This window comes from Thalassophryne amazonica, chromosome 12 (assembly GCF_902500255.1).
Source record: "Thalassophryne amazonica chromosome 12, fThaAma1.1, whole genome shotgun sequence".
Classification (NCBI taxonomy): Eukaryota; Metazoa; Chordata; class Actinopteri; order Batrachoidiformes; family Batrachoididae; genus Thalassophryne; species Thalassophryne amazonica.
Window position 1 is genome coordinate 69,418,295 of NC_047114.1, and position 21,226 is coordinate 69,439,520.

The 21,226-nt window shown below is 40.0% G+C and overlaps 2 protein-coding genes across 2 annotated transcripts in view; both read right to left on the reverse strand.

Moving 5' to 3' along the window:
- zgc:153615 (uncharacterized protein LOC777747 homolog) overlaps positions 1-9,305 on the reverse strand; it is a 35,769-nt gene extending 26,464 nt beyond the window's left edge. The window contains exons 1-2 of the mRNA XM_034183295.1: positions 9,138-9,305; positions 951-1,060 (exon numbers count right to left, since the gene is read on the reverse strand). Of these exons, the coding sequence (XP_034039186.1) occupies positions 951-1,060; positions 9,138-9,167 (140 nt within the window). The 5' untranslated portion in view covers positions 9,168-9,305. The remainder of the gene's footprint in view (positions 1-950; positions 1,061-9,137) is intronic.
- Positions 9,306-11,615: 2,310 nt separating this feature from the next.
- Positions 11,616-20,734, reverse strand: LOC117521270. The gene is made up of 8 exons (XM_034182597.1): positions 20,524-20,734; positions 19,827-19,949; positions 19,060-19,178; positions 17,915-18,975; positions 14,485-14,660; positions 14,262-14,405; positions 14,066-14,184; positions 11,616-12,419 (listed from the first exon to the last, which is right to left on the reverse strand). Exons 1-8 carry the CDS (start codon positions 20,732-20,734, stop codon positions 11,616-11,618), a joined length of 2,757 nt encoding a protein of 918 aa, XP_034038488.1.
- Positions 20,735-21,226: the final 492 nt, after the last annotated feature.

Genomic DNA, 21,226 nt, shown 5'->3' on the forward strand with positions numbered 1-21,226 from the left:
ATACTTTTTTTGCCCCACTGTAAGCCCAAAAATTGCTCTCTGAATTTTGAATTAGGTTCCCCCCAGTGGTTTCTGATAATACCTCAGGTATGACATAGAGCCTATAAAAGCAGGTATCATGCAAATAATTTGACACTGACATTGACTGCATGGCCAGTGGGTCCTCAGAAATGACATAATACAACAAAGGTTTCTACAAGGAAGTGAAAATATCACCTTTCAACCATGATGTTATGTAGCACCGTTGTCATGACGTAATTGCGTAGATTCTGAGCTACATTATGTTGTGACCATTACAGGCTTTACACCAGATGCAACACCACCTTATATGGAGAATGGATATGTGTGGTCTTGAAGCAGGAACCTTATGGTTGTGAAGCACTAATCACCTGGCCGTCACGCTGGCCACATGACCTCAAGACAGTGCCCTGATGTAACTGTGTAGACTCCCAGATACGTGACAATTACACAGCCTTCTCACAACCAAAATAAATAAATAAATAAAAGTGTCTAGATCACTATTAGTTGACATTTTCTGACACAAATGATGCACTGCAGACTTGCCCTGCCCTGTTTATTGAAAAAATACAACTCACCAATCTGGCAACATCTGCCAGATGTCTACTGGATGCCAAAGCATGATCTACAAAATGACACAAAAATTATATCCTATCATGATGCCATTACAAGACATGATTAAATCCCGACATCATGCATTTGCTTGGATGCCCACAGACACGGATGACAAATGGATATAAAAATATATCAACACTGTGAGTGTAACAACAAAAAAAATAAATAAAGGTTTAATCATCAGGAGCACTGCTGCAAGAAGGATAATAATTTTAAACTCTTCAGGGCAGAAAAACAAAAATATTGTTGCAAGACATTCCAAAGCCATAGCGCTCAAAGCCATCACACAGTGAAACACGCACTCGGTCCAAACCCACCGGGAGGATAGGCCGTTCCTGCTGCAGCTGGTGTAGATGACTGGTTCGTCGTCATAGAAACTGCCAAGAGCAAGTTTCTGCCTGATGGATTCTCTCTCATTCCTCTGAGCCTGCAAAAAATAAATGAATATTTTAAAAAACTTGAACATAAAGACTGAAAAATACTGCTTCTGGTGTCAACTGATGTCTGATGAATGGTATGTAGAAAAAAAAAGCAATCTAAATTTTAATGGGAGGTTTATAAATAGTAAATGGGCTGCAGTGTTTTTCCATCTGAATCTGAAGCTCAAACCAGTTTACAATGATGCCTCACATTCACCCATTCTCCCTCTCTCTCTCTCTCACACACACACTGATGTCAGGGTGCTGCCATGCAAAGTGTTGAATTGCACAAGGGGAAGAAGTGGGGGATTAAGGACCTTAGTGACTTTTCGGTCTGGCTGGGGTTTGGACTGAGGGTCCTTTGGTCTTAAGCCTGATGTGTAACCACAACACCATCACCTCTTGATATAGCCCCTGAGGCCCATTGGTGCCAGTGCTGATCTCCATATTCATAATATCAAGTGGATAAGAGTGTATGACCCCCCCCTGGCTGGGATACCAATCCAACACAGGTTACTTCTCCAGCTGAGGGCGGTACCCTTTTACAGTTGGGTGGGCAGAGACAATGTAGATTGTCTTGTCTAAGGACAGACACTATAACATATATACACACACACACACACATACATATATATATATATATATATATATATATATATATATATATATATATATATATATATATATATATATATATATATATATATTAGGGCTGGGCAACGTTAACGCGCTAACGTTGCGTTAATTATTGAGGTCATTATCGCCGACAATTTTGTTCCTCCCCTTAACGCTGCGGTTTATTTATTTTTATTTTTTTTTAAGCCTTTTATGACTGTTGCTCGTTGCCTTTTATTTTGAAAACGTCAGTCGGGGGCGAGCTTATGCTGCTGCTTCCTGCTGATAGCTGAGTTCACACAGAAAACGACACGAGAATCGAGAAAAGTACAGGCTATGCGATGCACAACAAAACAAAATGCAGAAAGACGCCGAACTTTTTAATGGACATTTTCGGTACAAAGTTCTACAGGATCAGGCCCGGATCCAGACCGGTTTGGACCGATGCAGTTTTTTTTTTACGCATCGTTCGTCATTGGTAAAAAAAAAATAAATCTTGAATAATCTCGAAAAGCCGAACGTGTCCCCGCGGTGAACACAGCTTTTCGGTGGTTTTCATGTCATCCTATAGTCCGTAAATTATACGGATTTTCCGAGTTTCAGAGTCATACGGATGTACAAATAAAGTCGGATATTCAGGGTTTGGACTGTAATAAACTCTTTCCACTTTGAAGCCATGAACCATTGAAGCAATGCTTCGATCCAGTAGCTCGTTGGTTCTTTGATTCACTGCTCTTCAGAAACGGCAAGCTGCTTCTTAACCCCTCGCAAAGCCATTAAAATATCGTCAGTCACTTTTGTGTGGATTAAAGTCACTAACTGGGACTATTGTCTTGTTGCTGTCAAGAAACGAGAATCGTCCTCCGTTGACACAGCTCGAAACGCTGCGCGGCTGAGACAGAGTCCGGCCGGAATTAATAACTTCAAAATGAATAAAATGACGCCTCTTTCCAAATGTAATACAGACAAGAAACTACAATCGACTAACGTTTTTTTTTCCTCCCAAAATGAAACGTGCTGTATTTTCTTTTCAAATTACATCCTGAAGTGAAGCACAGCAGCTGTAAGCTCAGCTCAGATATATGGAAAGACATTCATGCCAATAATGTCTGAAAGGAAATGCTTTTGACAAAAACTACAGATTTTGTTTATTCCTATTTATGTCCAGAGATCAAGGATTCACCATGTAGAATTCATTATGTATAAAGTTTAAGGATCCCGTGACCAAATTCATATTTATTTACTTTAAGACTCAATAAAATGTTCAATTTCAATTCAATTTAATCGGCTTATAAAGTGCCAAATCACAACAAAATCTAAATATACTAAAATAAATACATCACAATTGTACACATATCAAATTGTGGTATGTGTACAATTGTGACATATTTGTTTTAGTACATTTAGTCATGGACATGAATATTGTTATTTTGATATGAAACAGGATAACAAATGACCTGCCAGTGGTTTTGTATTTGATTTCATTAGTGTGTTTCAGTTGAAATTTACATTTTAAAATTTTTGCAATGTTCATTTACATTTTCAAATAAAACTGTGCTTTTAAGTGGCTTTTGAATTCATTTTTGGGTTTCACATATACCATGCGATTAATCATGATTAATCGCAGAAAGTCACTGAGTTAATGCGATTAAGATTTTTTATGTTTGCCCACCCCTAATATATATATATATATATATATATATATATATATATATATATATATATATATATATATATATATATATATATATATATATACATATTCAGAGTTTGGGAGTCGTCTCACAAACTGTCTGTGGCCCTTGGATCCAAAAAGAACAATTTTACTCTCATTAGTCCACAAAATATTCCTCCATTTCTCTTTAGGCCAGTTGATGTGTTCTTTGGCAAATTGTAACCTCTTCTGCACATGTCTTTTATTTAACAGAGGGACTTTGTGGGGGATTCTTGCAAATAAATTAGCTTCACACAGGCGTGTTCTAAGTGTCACAGCACTTACAGGTAACTCCAGACTGTCTTTGATCATCCTGGAGCTGATCAATGGGTGAGCCTTTGCCATTCCTGGTTATTCTTCTATCCATTTTGATGGTTGTTTTCCGTTTTCTTCCACGCGTCTGGTTTTATGTCCATTTTAAAGCATTGGAGATCATTGTAGATGAACAGCCTATAAGTTTTTGCACCTGCGTATAAGTTTTCCCCTCTCCAATCAACTTTATAATCAAACTACGCTGTTCTTCTGAACAATGTCTTGAACGTCCCATTTTCCTCGAGCTTTCAAAGAGAAAAGCATGTTCAACAGGTGCTGGCTTCATCCTTAAATAGGGGACACCTGATTCACACCTGTTTGTTCCACAAAATTGACGAACTCACTGACTGAATGCCACACTACTATTATTGTGAACACCCCCTTTTCTACTTTTTTTTTTTTTTTGCTAATAGCCCAGTTTCATAGCCTTAAGAGTGTGCATATCATGAATGCTTGGTCTTGTTGGATTTGTGAGAATCTACTGAATCTACTGGTACCTTGTTTCCCATGTAACAATAAGAAATATACTCAAAACCTGGATTAATCTTTTTAGTCACATAGCACTGCTATTATTCTGAACACTACTGTAACTACATGCGGTCTGTATCCTGCTTCTCTCTCCCAGTGCATGCTGGGATGGGCTCCAGTCATCCACACATATAAGCCAATTACCCGATCCAGCTTGGTTTATATTTCTACAGCATTGGAGTATTAATTAATTAATTTATTTGTGTTAAATTCACCTCCAACTCCAAAACCTGGTCAGGTCCATGTCAGCAATCCTGATGTGCAAATCAGTCATCTGACCTGTGACTAACCAAATCATCTATCCTGGTTTAAAATACTAAAGTGTCATTTGTTGTGTCATCAGTTAAATTAGTCCAAACCTCTGAGCTCTGTCATATTTCTCAGGGATTTTACTCCGAGTACTAGTACCTTTACCAGGGGTGGTGGCCAAGTGGTTAATGCGCTTGGTTTCAGTTCAGAAGGTTCCGGGTTCAAATCCCACCCCTACCACATTTCTCCATGTAATGTGGAGTTGCGTCAGGAAGGGCATCCGGCGTAAAACTTGTGCCAATTCAACATGCAGATCCACCTTGGATTTGCTGTGGGGACCCCAAGTGCAAACAAGGGAGCAGCCGAAGGGACTTACTACTAAAGTACCTTTACCATTAAAGCTGTTCTAAATGCTTCACCATTCTTCTCTTCAGCTCAGCTCTGTTTTATCTCCTCCCAGTCGTCTTTATTCCACTACATCAAGCATGTTGTTTCACTTTGTTGCCTCAGATCCAAATATAACTGACCTGATTTTGATTTCTGCTTTTCCTCCATTTTCTCACCCTCCTCTGCTGAGTTTTCCACCTTGTTCCCATAATATTTATTTTGGCTTTCATTTCTGAGTAAACATTTTGTTGCCAGCTCCTTTGAGCTCAAGTCTCACAGTTCTTGTTGTGACGCAGTGAATTACTGAATTAAATGCTTTTGCATGTTCTGGTCATATTTATAGTGTGGGAATGAGCCAAGTGTTCATATTCTTGATCAGGCCTCAGTGCTGTCTGTGTCAAACACCCATCAAAGCCCTCTTTTCACTAATGATTGTTGAATAAAACCTCCAAATTTGCTGTTTGAGTCTGCATGTGATTTTCAAATACACCCAGTGCATGCATGTGCTCTTGTGGTGACGCACGAATGAGGGTGTGACGTAAATTGATGAATCACTCAACCAACGCGCTGCTTCCTGGTCATCCACTTCACCCGGATGTCCTTGCTTTTTTTTTTATCTTCGAAGAACAAAGTGAAACGTGCAGCTAAAGAACCTAATAGTAACTGTCAGTGGGCAAGTAGGGGAGACCAGTACAGCTGTAACACTGGGCAAACTGCAACATGCAGCACACTGCATGCTCAAATCTCTCCTCATTCATCACAATTTCATGCCAGAGAATCTTACAGCAGGAAAATTAATTCCGAAGTTCTGGTTTATTTCTTGACGTGATGGTGTTGAAATTAAAAATCACAGAACTTGTTTTATATTTACTCTCAATCATCAACCCAGTGATTATGTACACGTGGTTTTTGAGGTTTTGTCCTTCATTAATGCAGTAAGTCAGTAAAAATGTAAATAAATTTGCAAAAAATCTCAAAAAACAAATTTCACATTGACATTATGGGGTATTGTGTGTAGAATTTTGAGGACAAAATGAATTTCATCCATTTTGGAATAAAGCTGTAGCATAATGTGAAAAAAGTGCAGCACTGAATACTTTCCAGATACACTGTAGGGGAAACCAGGGCAGGGTGAATCACGGGGCACTGAATAAGTAGCTATATCTGCAAAACTACATATATATTTGAGCAGTTATGCCATATTTTTATGCATAAAGACATTCCCCTTATAAATTAGTGTTTTGTTTTTGGATACATTAAGGGTAAAACTAAGTGGCAAGTGAAGTCAGAGGAAAGGTGGCCCAAAAAAATGGTCATTAGTTAGAAGACTACCCCGTCCAAATAATGAGCATGTGTTATTTCTTCTCCAGTCTATCAGCTATTTGATAACATGACTCGTGTGTCACATGCACCCGGGGCACAGTGAATCGGGGCACAGTGAATCAGTCTAGAAAGTGATTTACTAAGCCCCAGTATCAACTGGATGACAGTTATTACTTGTTGAAGTTTATACATTTATTTTTCCATGAATTATTTCTATCATTTGCATCTATAAACAACTGCTTTCACGTTTGAACAGAAATTATGACCGTTGTATTTATAATAGTTTCTAAAGGATTTATATCATGATATAAGACACACACATAGCTGGTTTGCTGGATTATAGTTTCTATATGCATCAGCATATATTTAATAATTTTGAAGAAATCTTTACAATGTGTTTTTTCATTATATTCTAAGCTGATTCACTGTGCCCCATGAATTAGTGTCTGGGGCACAGCGAATCAAAAATTTTAAAATAGATTTTAAACACCTGTAAATTACACTTGGGGAGAGATAAATAACACAGCCTCATAAACAATAACTTGCTGTATTAAATCCACAATAGAATGACCTAAACCTATGCATAATGTATTTATGCTGCCACAAAAGAACATTTCTGATCCACTGTGCCCCGGCTTCCCCTAATTAAACCTTACATACCAGCCCATACTCTGCATTCACAGGATTAACATGTGTCCCCAAGTTTAAAAATAAGTGAGCAGACCACAGAACATTCTCTTATTAGAGATTCTGCAGGATGATCTGCCTGCACAGATAAAAGTTAGATTCTCTTGAGCCATTTAAATCTTGATTAAAGATTCATAGAAATCATAGAACTTGTTTTATATTTACCTCAGTCGACAACACAGTGATTTTGTATAAATGTGGTTTTTGAGGTTTTGTCCTTCATTACTGCAGTATGTCAGCAAAAGACCACATTTGAAACAGAATAGCAACAACAATAAATTAATGCCATTTTTTAAAAATGTGACAAAATTGGGCAAATTTCAATAAATACAACATAAAGCAGACTTTTTCTTAAGACAATTATTTAAAATGTGATTAAACTTACAACAACAAAACACTGGATAATAGCCAGTGATTTGATCCACATGACATTTCTGTAAAACACATTCACGCAAAATAATTCAGCCTTAAAGATAAATGGTAGTGTGACAAGATCTTTATTTTATATTATTTTTATGATCAGGGCTATCTAACAAATAATTTGGAAGTTTGTATTAATTTTATAATTATTTGGTTGTTTTTTTAATGTGCCTAAGGTTTTTGCACAATACTAGATATAACTTCTATATGAGATACGATATATGCTGTGACTTTAATTAAATTTTTTTTATTATAATTTCTAACTTATTTCTTCTCATGTGAAAATAACTAAACTTGTACCTGAATCGATTTCAGGTAGACTACAAACCTGTTTTCTATACTTATAACATGAACTAACTCATATTATTAAAATTTATGCATTTATTTTCTGTGCGGCTTTTTGTCTTATCCAATTCCTTAAATTCATATTTAGAATAATTACTTGAAATTATGAAAACGGGCAATACTTGCAGCTGTAATTTTAACTTATTTCTTTGAATAAATTAATACACATTTTTAAGGTCTTGATTCACTAAAAATATTAAACTGTGGGCTTAATTTTTTCATTTTGCCATCAAATATGGCCATCAGGTATTGCAAAGACTTTGTATCTGTCCATCTGTCTGTCTGTCTTCAGCACAAGTCCAGTCCTATTACTGCCAAAGTCTTCAAATTCACAGGGAACATTCTCTAGTCTAGGGCTTGGACAAGTTCAAAGATGGTTAACCTTGTCTTATTTCAGTGTTTTAAGAGGTTTAAAAAGTTACAGTCTGTTTCAGTCTGTTCAGTTTTGTTTTGTTTTTTGAATGGCCGAGGTGACAGCCAATCAGAGGAGAGCGGCACCGTGAGGTCAGTGGCAGGTCTCTCTAATAATGCTTAATTTATGTGTTTATATAACGTTTCTCATATATTTAGTAAAAGCTAGTGAGAAATAAACACTTCTAAAACTAATAATAACACCTCTGAAGTCATTTACAAGACATTTTGCGGGCAACAGCATGGTGACATCACAGGCTAGCTGCAAACCGTTTTGTTTGTTTGTAAATATATAACCTCTTTGTCATATATTATATAAAAGGTAGGGAAAAATAAACACTTCTAAAACTGAAAATACTGTTTTTGTAACCCAATAACACCTCTGGAGTAATTTACAGGCCATTTTGTGTAATTCAGCGTGCGCGCTAACTTCTGCTAACTCAACGCTAACTCCTCCTCATCAAAAGCTCATAAATGTAAATATTGTTTATGATTGAGGGGCTTAATTGCACATGTACAAATTGTAAGTAGGATCTTAACAATTAATGTAAACAAGAATTGTATTATATATATATATATATATATATATATATATATACACACACACACACATACACTTTGCCCCGAGATACCAATTAAACAACTTCATATTATAAAGAAGACAATGCTCATATGGCCAAGGGTATTTTCGCATCGTGTTATATTTATCATTACAATTTACCATAACCATGTATCACAGCATAAAATGTGTATTAATGGGACAGTTAAACACACACACACTGTGTGTGTAGTACACTAATTTAATTAGTTTGTCAATCGACAGCTGCTCAGGCAAAATGTGTAACAATTGACCCCAGTCTCCCATTCTAGTTCATTTCCACACAGAAACTCTACTACACGATTAAAAAAAGATGCCATAGGTGGTCATACATGAAACTGTTGACATGAAAACAGATAAAGAGACATCACCGATAGTCACACGCTCATCCAGTATGGCTGATTCATCCACACCAGCATACCCATATTAGATAACAACACACACCAACCATCTCAACATGCTGCACCTCACAACATGTACACACAAATCCACACACCTGGTAAACACGTTTCTCCTGGTGCACCATCTTTCAGCGCATCGCCTGGAAAACAGCCGCCCTGCCCTTCTCTATGCTGCAGTGATGCCAGACCCAGGAGACCCTCAGACAAACTGCAGCTCCATGCAGGGGAGGAGGGAGAGACAGCACAGAGGCAGGGAGGGGGAGGATGGGAGCAGGAGAGGAGATGGTGGGAAGGAAGCAGAGCAGGAGAGAGAAATGGAGGTGGGAGAGAAGGATGTGCCTTCTTTTCCTTATTTGCTTTCCTTGTCATCATCTTCGTGGAAGGAAAAGTGTAGTTATAAGATGCTGCAGGAGACACATTTGATAGATTTACAGAGATGGACGATGGCCGCTGAGGGATGTCTGCTGAAAGGCCGGCGCTGATAACGCCTCATTAATACACATCTCACATATCATTTTTAAGTGAGCTTTATTATGTGTTTTGTCTCCTAAAGGGATCTCCTACCGCTTTCATTCTACATCACCGATTCAAGTGTGATGAGCCGAAAGAGATCACAGGCTGCGTTTCGTGCCAAAATGTGTGCACAAACACGTAAAGCTACAGCGTACAGGTTTTTGGTGTTATAAGTAGAAATGGAGTATGACATTCATAGTGATCTGTTCATTCGTGTATAATTAATTACCTGCAACAATGAACTGATGTGATTTCATGAATGAGCATTTCACAGCTACATGGGAGCACACAGGTGTAACCAGTCTAAGGTACACCTGTGCAATAATCATGGTGTCTAATCAGCATCTTGACATGCCACACCTATGAGGTGGGATGGATTATTTCTGCAAAGGAGAAGTGCTCACGAACAGATTTAGACAAGTTTGTGAGCAATATTTGAGAGAAATGAGTCCTTTGTGTGTATTGAAAAGGTTTTAGATCTGAGGTCAGTTCATGAAAAATGGGAGAAAAACAGTGTTGCATTTATATTATTGTTCCGTGTAGACAAGTTCGTGCCTTTCCAAATCATGTCCACGCAACTGAATTTAGCCCAAGTGGACTTCAATTAAGCAGACAGCTCAAAGATTATCAGTGGAAACAGGATGCACCTGAGCTTAACTTTGAGCTTCATGGTTAAGTTTGTGAATACTTCATGTATGTGATTTCTTAGTTTCTTTTACATATTTGATAAATTTGCAAAAACTTAACTTTTCCCCAGCCATTATGGAGTATTGTGTATAGAATTAAGAAAAAAATTAATTTCATCTATTTTACAACACTAACATATGGAAAAAGTCAAGCTGAATACTTTCTCGGATACCAGCCTGTACTCTGCATTCTCAGGATTATCATGCGTCTCTAACGTTAAAGATATCAGCAGACTACAGAGCATTCACTTAGACAGTGGAATGATCCGACTGTGGAAATGCAGATTCGAGTCATTAAAATCTAGATTAAAGACTCCTCTGGGAATGCGACCTGCACCAACCAGATCAATGATGGCTAGGAGTGTCGCTGCTGGAGGTGGGGATACAAGACCGGCGAGGGTGACGCTATGCTTAAAATCTGATCAAGAATAGCTTTTTACCCTGCAGATTACTCCTGAAACATCCCATCCAAGATCTCAGACTCAGTGGGCTTAGTTTTGAGAGATTTTGCACCATTACATACTCTTGTACTAATATGCTTGTAACTCTAAGCAGTGGGTTACTACTCTGGTCTGCTTCAGGATTTCCCCCCCCCCCCCCCCTCTTAGCGCTGTTACCTCTGTGCTTGCTCAGTAGGTTTGGTAAGGTTAGACCTTACCCACGTGAACCACCTTGAGGCAGCTTTGTCGCGATATAAACTGAAAGTCAGTCTAGGAATTTGAGATTCCCAAGAGGCTGGACATATAGCCAGCCAATATTGCTTTTATTTCTGAAGTATAATGCTTTAAATGACAGCCAAATGGAGAAAGACAGAAAGCCTGCATCATGTGAAACTGCGTTACAGGGAAACCCGCATTAAATATTCCAGTGACAACACCTGTCATCTGATGCTTTCACTGTCCAGTCATTTTGATGACTGACAGGATCACATGTTGCCATTTAACTAACCATTACAAAATTTCACAGCAGACCAACTTTGGTTTCAACCTTGTCACCTCCAACCCATTACTCTGGACTAAGTTACTAATGGCTGCTTTTGGAAGCATGCTGAAAAAGTAAATTTAATTTGCATTTATGAAATTGGACTCAATTTCCCCATACTATTCATATCATGAACATGACCAGTTGGATTCAACAAAAGTCTTCCAAGTTCTATTCAGTTTTGACTTTTGCCCCCTTTCTAACCTCTCACTCAACCATTTGCGAAGTTAAAGCATTAACACTGAAGCACAGTACACCAGCTTTAAAGCAAAGCCCATTTATTGGATATCATCAGCACACCAAACTGAAATTGCACAGGAATTGAAGGCTGACATTCCATTGCCTTTGTTCTTACAACAGTTTAAGACTGTTCTTCCTACATCCCCTCTCAAACTAGTCATGGTCTTTGCTTGTCAAGTGGCGAAACCAAGACAAGGATTGCCAGTTGTCTATGCCTAGATCAGGCCGTTTCTCTGATAGAAATCCAGATGTGTAGCCAACTGGAGGCAAAAACTCCCGTCCATCTGGCAGTCTGCTACTCCCACTTTGAACAACATGTGGGATGAAGGAATCACGATGGTATTGGATAAAGGGACTTGCTGGGCTTTGGGAGGTGGATGTTCCTGAACTGAGACACTGCTTGTCTGGTTCACTGCCAGAATGAGCAACATCGGGTGGTGGATACAGTCCCACTGGTTTGGGATTTTGGCTGTGAGGAGGCCTCCCATGCGATGGTTGGAAGATTTGGTTATAATAAGCCTCATAATCAGCAGTAGGTCCTTGTGGGGGCAGTGGAAGATAAGGATGATATGGGAGATGCGGCTTGCTGAATGAGGCTGAAGGAGATCCACTGGATGGCCTCGAATTGGACACTGGGACCTGAGGGTAATAGTTGTACCAGTTATAAGGATGCACATGTTGTTCCTGAGTGTGAGTCACTGTAGGCTGCTTTTGTGGAGGACTTGGCTTTGGCGCCAACAGAGACATGTAGTAATGATAATATCGATAGGGATCGTACAGGCTGTGTACACTTCTGGGGCTGTTCAAATACTGCTGGTGAGAAGTGCTCTGAAGAGATGGTAGTTTCTCGGGCTTCTGAGACTGTGACATTGAAGGTGATTTTCCAGAACTCAATATGGGGCAGGTGAGTTTTACTGGTGTCTGCAACCAAGTCATTGGCAACACATACTTCCCATTCTGAAAGAAGATTGGAAATACAAATGAGCCACAATATAGCAACAACTGGACACCCCCCCCCCCCAACAAAAAACCCCTTCCAGAATCCAACTTTACAGGAGTCGCATCTGTCAAGATTGTGGGATAACCTTCAAATAAACCTTGTACTGGGACCTAGACTAGTATCTCAACCCTGCACCACACTTTGGGACCCTGTTATATAAATGCAGCCACCTCACCCCCCCCCCCCAACCATGAAGTCTACAAGGCAGACAGCTACTAGGAAACAAACCTAGGTGAGCTTGAAAGGTACCACCACAGACATTGCCCAAGCTCATGATTTGTCTTACATGACCTTTGAATGAACCATCAAATTCTTGAAGCGTTTATCCCATAGTAATCATGTCATTTTCATAGACTACTTAATCAAGACTCAAGGAGGACCTAGCCCACATTTGTAAAGCTATGAATTTGTTCAACATACATTGATGACAGTTTTGAAGCCAACATGTGTTCATAACAGCATGGCCATATACATTTGCCTGTACAGTATGTGAGAAACTTTACAGAATTATCCCATAATTGGAATTCTGAAAGTGCTCAAGAGTTCCAGAAGAATAAGAGGCATGGCCAGGAAGTGGAAAGCTGAACATTCTAAGAACTTAATGCATTTTTGGAATTTTACTTCAATGCAGCAGGAGGAATTTCAATGTCACTGCAGTTTGAATTCATTATCATCAATAATAAATATTGGTCATTGTGGAAATGAGACTGCATGTTTGTCTAAGTGTCAGCCCTGTGATTGGCTGGGTACACCTTAGACAGGCTGCCAGCCTCTCTCCCAATGACTGCTGGGATAAGCTCCAGCCAGCCAGCAGCCTTAACTGGAATAAGTGGGTTGGGGAAAATAATGGCTGCAAAGAAATATGAAAACTTTATAATATTGCACCAATAAAGCATTAGACTGTAGAATGGACCATATCACAAATGTGCTACTGCACAAACTCCCAGAAAGAAAAAAAAAAAAAACATGGTTCAGAACACCAAGTATTGTTCAAATTTCCATTTTTTTCCACTTACAAAAACTATACCCCAAACCAACTATTTAAGATAAACTACCTTAAAAGATCAATCTTTTACAAAGTTACTAAGCCACCAAGATACATTTACAACCTTGTTTCATACTGGAAGCACTTCCAAAAATGGCAGTTTGAGGGTGAAGGGAAGAGAACTTTGCCTCAATCCAGACTGCACAGAAAATATACATACCTTTGTGTACTCATTAGTAGATGCAGGTAAGAGCCATAATTTGCAAGGTTGCTAGGCAACTGAAACAGTTTTAAAGCCTCATTCCACCGGAAGCATGCATGCATAATATATCTACACCCAGAGATTGTTCCAATTTGCATACAGCACAAAACATTAACCACAGTTTGCCATTTTTTGCACTTGCATGTGTCTGATTACTCATTAAGCTGTAATGTCAACAACCACACCTGTCAAATAGTTATCCCAACCCCAGAAACTGAAAGGTCCGTTCTTAAACATATGCTGGAGCACACTGCTGGGCTATTGTTTAAAGGGAAAGCTGTGGTAGATTGTTTACATTACAGAGGAAGAGTTACATAGCCTTAACAAAAAAAAAAAAACCACCATTAGATGCATACCTCTTGGAACACACTGCAGCCATTAAAGGGAACAACCAAAACAAGTACCATTCCATTCTGCTGGAGTGAATATCTGCAGTGCGGAGGCACCTGGGCCAGAAGCAGATATCGAGCATTACCTGTCAGAAAGAGAAGATTATCCAGGAACAAACACTGGCAGATACCTCAGACAGACAAAGCCACAAGAGTTTCTTACCCATGTCCCATTGCAGGTGAGCAGCTCCAGGTGCTGCAGCAGTCAGCTTCATCCTGTCTGCACCACAGTGAAGTGATGGCTGCAGACTCCTCCAGGCTGCTTCAACAGCTGCCTGATCCAGGTTTGACTTCCACTCCACCTCCCCTGTAGAGAAAAATTAGTTATATCAGCAGAGGATTGCAAGCAGTTTACCACATTAACAGCTTTGCCAGCCAAGTCTTACCAGCTCCATTTGACTGATACAAATCAACATCCAGGATGCCGCCGTCGTCTCCTGTGTCAGAAACAGAGGCTGATTCAAACGCAGAGTCAAACTCTGCCCCGTTAAAGAAAATCCTTCCTGCAGTTACATCCTTCCCCGTGGCCTCACTCACTACCTCTCCATTGATAACGTCTTCACTAAAACACAGGGCCAAATAACACAAGAGCAGAGTAACTCCTGCATGACAATGGCTTTTACTCCTTTTTTCCAGTTCACCTGCCATACAGAACACACACACAGCCAGACAGAGACCATATCACACAAATGGATCACAGATAATAATACTGAGCACATTTGGTGCTCGGTCATCAACCAATCAGATGCAGCTTCAACTACAGGTGGCACCTGCGTTAAACGACTTGGCAACAGGTGCATCTGTAGCACCTGATTGAATATTTGTCCTTGCCACTGTTGTGTGACTCATACAGTATTAAATATGTGCAGTAAGCACTTTTTGTTTGTATATGGTAGGAGGGGAACAACTGAAATAAAACTGTTTGTGGACAGTCATTGTTTGCAGCTTAGGTTTTCAGTTATTTACCAAAATTACAAGAAAAAAAAACAGTTTAAGTAGATCAATGTCTAGATAGAGTTCTTCGATTGGTCAAATGGAGTCTAGTGCAGCAGATTAGAGAATATTTACAGAGAAATCCTTCAAATTGTGATGTAAGCACCAAATTTGGCACATATACACCTTAGACATTACTCTTTTGAAAACGCAGTGTCCACTTGAATTTTCAATAGGTGGCCAGGTAGGGGTTAATTGAAGAATTACACAGGGGTCAAAATTTAAAAATGCTCCAATCATATTCAAAGTTATTTCAAATTATTTGTCTGATCATAAAGATTTCAAAAAGGTATAGTTTGGACTATCTGTGAGTGAATGTTATGGAGTTATGCGGTAAAGAAAACAGCAGAAATGGTACCAAAGGTCAATTTCAGTTTGTACAGGGGTCAAAAGTTAAAGTTGCTCCAATTTTGGTAAAGAGTGATGCAAATTATTGGTTGAACTAACAGGATTCATAAATGGAATAGTTTTGACTGTGTTGAATGCCTGGTCTGCAAAGTAAAGGTTGAACAATGTCGATGTCCATTGGATTCTGACATGTTACCCCATAACATGATCACTAAGCATGACACATAATGCATTAATGCAACCAATAATTTGCATTATTTTTTCCAAAATTAGAACAACTTTAACTTTTGACCCCTGTACAAACTGAAATTGACCTTTGTCACCATTCTTGCTGTTTTTACCCCATAACTCCGTAACATTCATTCACAGACAGTCCAAACTATACCTTTTTGGAATCTCTGTCATCAGACAAATAAGGTGGTTTAGTTTTCAATATGACTGGAGCATCTTAATTTTGACCCCTACCTGGCTGCCTATTGAAGAGTCAAGTGGACACCCTGCCTTTTCAAAAGTATATGTGCCAAATTTTGTGCTTGCATCATCATTTGAAAGACTTTTTTCAGTTATCCGCTGCATGAGTCTGGGTTGTCCAACATTCCCCTACAAGCTGTGCTTTGGTTGAATTCATGAAATTGAAATTTCATGTACTTTATGTTTCAATATCGGTTTCAAATAAAAAAAACTCACTTTACTACAAACTCTAAATGGATTTGTTTGCATCTGTAGTTTTTGTAAAAGTATTCAAAATGGGCAAAGTTTTATTTTTTAATTCAGATTTCTCTATCAATATAAAGCCATATATACCTGAAAATTTAGGTCTGGCTGCAGAGCAAGGGGATTTATGGTTAGTCTGCTGAATCAAAGTATGATCACAGTAGCTGCTTTTACATGGACAGTAAAGTAAGTCCCTTCTCTCTTGATTCACTTGAGCTCACCACAGCAGATCCAAGGTGGAGTTGGATGTTGATTTGGCACATTTTACATCAGCTGCCCTTCCTGGTGCAACTCCATGTTACATGGAGAACAGGCAAGCCTTGAACCAGGAACCTTCTACACTGGAAAAAAGTGCACCAACCCCTACATGGACAGTAATATTAATCCGATTAACTGAATAAGACCCAGCCATGTAAACAGCATTTTCTCATTGCCTTAACTTAAATAAGGTCATAAAAGAAATAATCTAAGACAACGTATTCTAGTGGTACTTTGAAGTGCATTGTAGACATGTATAGACTTCAAGACACCCAAGTGTTAATACAGCATTTTTTTAATGCAAAACTTGGAGACATAATACAAACATGAGTGAACCTCTAACAGGAATGGAACACTATCCCACATAAACCAAACGGTAAATAAATGGACTGCATTTATATAGCGCTTTTCCATCTACATCAGGCGCTCAAAGGCCTTTACATAGCAATGCCTCACTTTCACCCCAAAGTCAGGCTGCTGCCATGCAAGGCACCTACTACACACCAGGAGCAACTAGGGGATTAAGGACCTTGCCCAAGAACCCTTAGTGATTTTCTGGTCAGGCTGGAATTTGAACAGAGGATCCTCTGGTCTCAAGCCCAACACTTAAATCACCTCTCCTGGTCCATCACCTCAATGGTCATTTCAAATAATATCAATAGTCAAGATTATTGCTGTCTGAATATAGCATCGATACAAATGTATCTGTTCTGGCCCAATCCACCCAGGGGTAAAGGTTTGAGCAAGATAGAAACATGCAATGTAATTTCATTCTCCAGAAACCAAAAGCCAATTGACCTGGTAAAGAGTTAATCCTGGGTCTAAATGCCTCTTAAAGACAGTTTGCCCTCAAATAGTGGTTGCGACAGGTCTTTCATTTCAGAAAAGTCAGTCAAGGGGTAAGAAGCACTTTATTCCATGTATTGAGCTTGTGGGGTGACTAAACTATTGATCAGTGTTGTGGGACCCAGATAAAATTCTCTGGTCATTAGTGCATCATCCTCATCTTTAACGCTGACCATTTAAAGTATGCATTAATTGCCTTGTAGTCCAGATGAACTACTTGTCATTCTAGATGTTTAGCTTCATTGCCACACTTATAGGTAGGCAAGTTACTGCATTCCTGTTGTGCTGTGTAAATTTTGCAGATGGCAAGTTTCATTTTAGATGACTAATGCAATGTTACCCCACAGAAGAGATGAAAAGCATAATTATTCAAGCCTTTTATTAGACTTTTCAGAACTACAGCAAGCTCAGTTGAAAGAAACACCCTAAAAATGGAGAACTGTCATGTGGATCGTTGTCCAGTTCTGCGGGGGAACATTTCAGTCATAGCTTTCATCTGGTTTAGAGGCTGGTACTTGCTCAATGGGATAAAAATCAGGCCAATAAGAAAAGTAAGAGCCATGTTTAAATTGTGGTGACTCCCAAAATTCTGGCTGGACAGGTTCTTCAGTTGCAGCTCTTGTAGTTGTGGATTCAGTAGGTTTGGCAGTGGTTGACATCTGGTCAAGCATTCTTGGCTGGTAGAAGTGAGGAGAAAAGTAAGGTATGGGGTGGAAGTAGTGCTGGTATTGTTGACTAGAAGGGACTTTGGGATTCTTGACAGGTGGCTGCTTCAGTTCTGTGGCTGAAGATTGATGAAAATAAGGTGAATATTGTGTAAAGTAGTAAGGTAGGTAGACGTTGGGATGTGAAGCTGATGGGTTCTGGCTTTTGTAGGGGCAAGGAGCTTTTGAATCAGAGCCATGCAAGGGCACACACGGCAGAGTTGGAAGGCTGGGCAAATGTGGCAGTGACCGCAACTGTGGTACATAAGGCTGACGTGGCACCGGAGGCAGCTTGGGCACATAAGGCTGACGTGGCACCGGAGGCAGCTTGGGCACATAAGGCTGACGTGGCACCGGAGGCAGCTTGGGCACATAAGGCTGACGTGGCACCGGAGGCAGCTGCAGCACTGGAGGCAGGATAGGCACCGGATGCTGCTGCAGCACTGGAGGCAGGATAGGCACCGGATGCTGCTGCAGCACTGGAGGCAGGATAGGCACCGGAGGCAGGATAGGCACCGGATGCTGCTGCAGCACCGGAGGCAGGATAGGCACCGGAGGCAGGATAGGCACCGGAGGCAGGATAGGCACCGGAGGCAGGATAGGCACCGGAGGCTGCTGCAGCACCGGAGGCAGGATAGGCACCGGAGGCTGCTGCAGCACCGGAGGCAGGATAGGCACCGGAGGCTGCTGCAGCACCGGAGGCAGGATAGGCACCGGAGGCTGCTGCAGCACTGGAGGCTGGGTAGCCACTGGCGGTAGTTTGGGCACATAAGGCTGGCGCAGCATTGGGGGCTGAATAGGCATGTGAGACTGGTATGGGAATCGCAGATGTTGGTTTGGTGGCGGGGGCAGGTAAGACAAATGAGGTGGATGAGGCAGCGGCGATGCATAAGGTAACTTGGGGTATGCAGAATACCTTGGTTTCTGAGGGGCAGAGTGATCAGGACTATGTTTGGGACACCACAGAGAGACTGGGTAGTCATGCCAACGCATTGGCAGCACATAACTTCCACCCTGAAAAGAAGAAAAATGTTTATAGATCTGATTGCTGTGAATGATAGCAATAACAACCATTAATACTCTTGGCAAGAGTCATACCTGTTGCAACATATGACAGCCACCATATGGAACAATTAATACCAGTATAAGGGCATTCCTATGCATGTAGTAGCCACAGACTTTGGGTACTTGAGACAAAGGCAGTGGAGACTCATTTCCTGTAGAATATTTAGACAGTTAACACAGACTACATACTTAGGAATGCGTAGAGGGGTGCAACTAAAGGCACCAAGAGACGGGCTATATATATATATATATATATATATATATATATATATATATATATATATATATATATATATATATATATAGAGAGAGAGAGAGAGAGAGAGCGCGAGAGAGAGAGAGAGAGCGAGAGAGAGCGAGAGAGAGAGAGTAAAGGTTATGTCATTCACAACATCAAAAGCAGGTCAACACAAAGTTGTGACCTTGTCACTTCTAAGCACAAGCTGCTTTATAGGAAACATTACATCCAGCACTGCAAAACTACCGTTACAGCATCGGAGGGACACATTCTTAGTTCTGTGTGTAATGCATTTTATTTAGGAAGGTTTTTAATTGGATGAAAAGTCATTTACCTTAACCCGATTTGAAATCAAGCAACCCAACTTAATTACACCATAAACAAGTTTGTTCAGTATAGATCCACATACATGTCATGACCTGGATTGTTATGGTTCCTTATTAAGTCACCCATTTGCATTCTTCAAACTACACATCCCCTAAAATAACTGGCACCCTCCTGTAGCCTTTTTAATTGAGCCTACTAACAGTCATATTGGTCTACAGTGAAAATGGAGCTATACCTTGATCCAGTGCAAAATGCAATGCTTCTGGGCCCACTGCTTGGAACTTCATCTGGTCTTCACCACAGAAGAGTGTGTGGCCCATGTGGTTCCAAGCATTCCTGAGATTGGCATCTGGTAGGCCTTTAAAGGTTTAAAAAAAAAAAACAGACATGATACTTAGTTAATTTATAAAGACCCATCCTAGCCTCCAATCCTACCCAGTGAAAAACATGGAAGCAGAAAATGTTGCAGTTCCTTGGGTAGCCATATAAGGCTGGTTCCACAACTGAGTCAACACCTTGAGAAGCCCATGTTGAAACCCAAAATTTCAGCCTAAACTTGCTTACATAGCAGTACAAATAACTACTTTTTATAGCTGCTTTACCAGTTAACAGCAATGGTATAGGCATTGTTAAGAACCCCATTAGCTGTTGTGTACTCTACAGCATCAGCCCTTGAGCATTAATACAAGTGAGAGGTCTTAAGCAGTTGTACTTCTAAAGTAGGCTCTACACCAAGTTCCATCAAGTGAAACTTTCACATTTAACTTATATACCAATGTCTTGTAGCAGCATGGTTTTGTGGGTCTGCAAGCCAGACAATTAAATACCTGTACCCAAAACCACTAAAGAAAACCTATAGGTGGCATCACAGCACAACATATTTTATATATATTTAATTGAAGTACTGCTAGTCCACCTTCACCAGAGTTTACCTGCAGAATCTGCTTGATAGACCGCTCTATCTTCTACAGAGACATTTGAAGACATTTTTGTGGTCCGGGCCACAACCTCTGGTTTGTTTGATCCATTCTCAAAGACTTCCCCAAACACAACCTTAGCATGTTGAGCATCAAGCTTCTCGCCCACATTAGCATGTTGTCGCCCAGGTCGTTTGGTTTTAGTCAGGCGGTTACAGTCTACCATATGTGCCAAATAACACAACAAAAGTATCCCTGCAACAAAGTAAGCATGAGTATGCGCCCCTTTACACATTTTGCCTCTTATGCATGAAAATGTTAGAGAAAGACACCGGCTTGTCTTTCTTATTTATGGGGTAGCCGTCTGCCAACAGGTGGAAGGTGGGAGCCAATCAGAAGCTGCAGTGGGTTGGACAACTTGGTGCCTCCATTATTAGTTCCACCTGGGACGTTGATTATCTCAAACACTATCAGGTTGTGATGAAGCCTCCTAAAGGGTTCAGAGACATTCTTCTTTGTGCCAAACTGTGTGTTGGGGCTTTGAACCCTTTTAAGCAAGGGCGCCACCTATCAGTTTTTAAAAGTACAGCAATGGCTTAAACTTCATAGATTGAAGAGACCATAACTGGAGGTAAAGTGCTGAATAAACCATTCACAGATACAAAGGGTGCCAGAGAGCAATGTTACCACAAATTCTGCCATAAATAACAATAAAACA

Excerpts from the sequence above, each read along its gene's own strand:
- LOC117521270 (XM_034182597.1), bottom strand. The coding sequence starts at position 20,734 with ATGGTAGACTGTAACCGCCTGACTAAAACCAAACGACCTGGGCGACAA. Across the intron at positions 19,179-19,826 it reads GCATTTTGCACTGGATCAAG|GAAATGAGTCTCCACTGCCT; the intron begins GTATAGCTCCAT and ends AATATTCTACAG. Across the intron at positions 14,661-17,914 it reads CCAAGAATGCTTGACCAGAT|TGAAGACGTTATCAATGGAG; the intron begins GTCAACCACTGC and ends CCTGTGTTTTAG.